Source organism: Nansenia antarctica, assembly GCF_963989245.1.
Source record: "Nansenia antarctica genome assembly, chromosome: 6".
In the NCBI taxonomy this organism is placed as follows: domain Eukaryota; kingdom Metazoa; phylum Chordata; class Actinopteri; order Argentiniformes; family Microstomatidae; genus Nansenia; species Nansenia antarctica.
This window is the reverse complement of record NC_137676.1, coordinates 72312446-72314945: the sequence shown is the minus strand read 5'-3', so window position 1 is coordinate 72314945 and position 2500 is coordinate 72312446. Positions and strand designations below refer to the sequence as shown.

Here is a 2500-nt window from a genome sequence, read left to right as displayed (position 1 = left end):
TTATATATCTATATCTTTATATATATATGTTACGGTACATGTGGGAAAACTAGGGTTAAGGTTAGGGTTAGGGTTAGGGTTAGACATGCCAGCATGTACCAAGTCGACGTAGCACCTAACCCTAACCCTAGTTTTCCCACGTACCGTATTCCCACATGTACCGTAACATATATATATATATATTTATATATACTGTATATATATATATATATTATATATATATATCTTTATATATGTGTATATATATATATATATGATGCTGTGAAGCCGGGAGATTACTTTTCTTGACCCAGATAAACCTGCATAAACTGCAGCCTTTGTCTGTAATTAAAAGTAATGAGAGGGCCGTTTGAGGAAGCGTGTTTCAGCCAATCACGAGACAGCACAGCACACAGCCTCCCAGCGCCGCGGGGCTGCAGAGATGGTGTGATGATGCGGTCCGGTCCTTATGACTACGCCAGACAGGAAGTCGCCTTGGAAGAGCCTGCTGCCCGCGTGGGTAGAACAGCGTTGCCATGGAGACCGATGCGTCTCTGGAACCTGTCACAGCTCTGTCGTTTGAGTCCGGTTCTATTTATGTTGAGGAGAAATGATCACGTTCACGTACATATACACTACCTACCTACCTACCTACCTACCAGGAAGACATGATGCTGCCTTCCACAGCCCAGGTGGTGATGTAGTGGAAAGCGTGGTGCCATGGAAGGAACGACCATATTTGGATGTTTTCAGTCTGTGATGTTTAATTTTGAAAACCAGATCTCTGATAGTTCTAGAACTGAAACTCTGATAGTTCTAGAACTGAAACTCTGATAGTTCTAGAACTAAAAGACTGATAGTTCTAGAACTGAAACTATGATAGTTCTAGAACTTAAACTCGGATAGTTCTAGAACTAAAACTCTGATAGTTCTAGAACTAAAACTCTGATAGTTCTAGAACTGAAACTCGGATAGTTCTAGAAATTGACAGTACTTGTCAGGTTCTTTCTCTTTTTCTTTTTTCTATCAAGACACGGAGCTCTCTTATTTATTCTGTTTCACTGTGTTAGTCTCTCCTTCTCTTATTTATTCTGTTTCACTGCGTTAGTCTCTCCTTCTCTTATTTATTCTGTTTCACTGCGTTAGTCTCTCTGTCTGTTTCACTGCGTTAGTCTCTCCGGCGTTTTATTGATTTTTATTTTCTTTGTTTTCTTTCTTGTCACATGAAGAATATTGCATTCGGCTGTTTACGCCTAACGTGCTGTCATATAAATCATGTTTGACTGATGGACTGTCTGGTTAGGAGGACTGTACTCTAGGCCGACTGTTCTGCCCTCTGAGAGAGAAGGTAGAATGAATGTAGGATGAATACCTTTATATTTATACCTTCATCATCTCTAGTTTACATTAGGGATGCAACCTCAGCAAATATGTTTGTCAAGTCAAGACTAAAAACCCATCTTTTTAATATTGCCTTTAAATGACTAAATAATTAAATTATGATTATATAATGATTGGAGCACTTTGAGTTGCAATGTTTGCAGGAAAAGTGCTATAGAAATAAAAAGTTGTTATTATTATTATTTATTATTATTATTATTATTATTACCGGTCTACTTTGGTAGATTTGTGTGCAAACATCATTCCCCTTCCCTTTTAAATGTCTTTTTAAATCTCTGTTTTACCAGTGGAATTTTAACCTCGGTGTAGCCTGCTGTTTAACCAGCCATGGCCACAGGGGGGCGGTCTACACCTACAAAACTCTGAGGAGGCATGCGGCCCGACCGCCTTTCCTGTGGCAAAGCTTTGGGTCGTAAATGCACAGCCTCCATGGTACCTAGGCTGCATCAAAGACACACACAGAAACCACAAACAAAGAATACTCTGCGTTTCCCTCCCCCCGTGGTCTCTCTCTTCTCAGGCAGGGCAGAGGGTTGCTATGACTAAACATTTCCTCATTGAGGTTCTATGGAAGCCAAAATGCTTAAGGTTAGTCTAGGGCAACGCAGCCAGCCGGCCCCCCACCTATTCAACAGCAGGGGGAACACTGGTCTCTGGGAGTGTGAGGTAAGATGTTTGGGGACGTGTGTAGAATCATGTCTGACTGTGTGTCTGTGTCTGTGTCTGTCTGTGTGTGTGTGTGTGTGTGTGTGTCGTGTGCGTGTGCGTGTGCGTGTGCGTGTGCGTGTGCGTGTGCGTGTGCGTGTGCGTATGCGTGTGCGTGCTGTGTGTGTGTGCAGCAGGGCAGCATGGCAGAGGAGGTCCAGGGGAGCACGGCAGCAGAGATTGCTGTCACCAGCAACGGAGACCTGGACGACCAGGATGTGTTCCAGAGGGTAAGGGCCGCACACACCCACACACACACACACACACACACACACACTCATTCTCTCACTCTAACTCACTCACTCACTCCTCTCTCCTCAGACACACTCACACACCTCATTCTCTCACTCTAACTCACTCACTCACTCTGCTCTTTTCCTCCTTCTGTCACTCACCTCTCTCTCTCACACACACA

General features: G+C 43.4%; 1 protein-coding gene across 1 annotated transcript in view; it reads left to right on the top strand.

Annotated features, from left to right (window-relative positions):
* Positions 1 to 2500, top strand: part of arfip1 (ADP-ribosylation factor interacting protein 1 (arfaptin 1)) — a gene marked incomplete at its 3' end in the record, with an annotated part of 39705 nt that overhangs the window by 18151 nt on the left and 19054 nt on the right. The window contains exon 2 of the mRNA XM_080533248.1: positions 2220 to 2315. Coding sequence (XP_080389374.1) covers positions 2229 to 2315 — 87 coding nt within the window. The 5' untranslated portion in view covers positions 2220 to 2228. The remainder of the gene's footprint in view (positions 1 to 2219; positions 2316 to 2500) is intronic.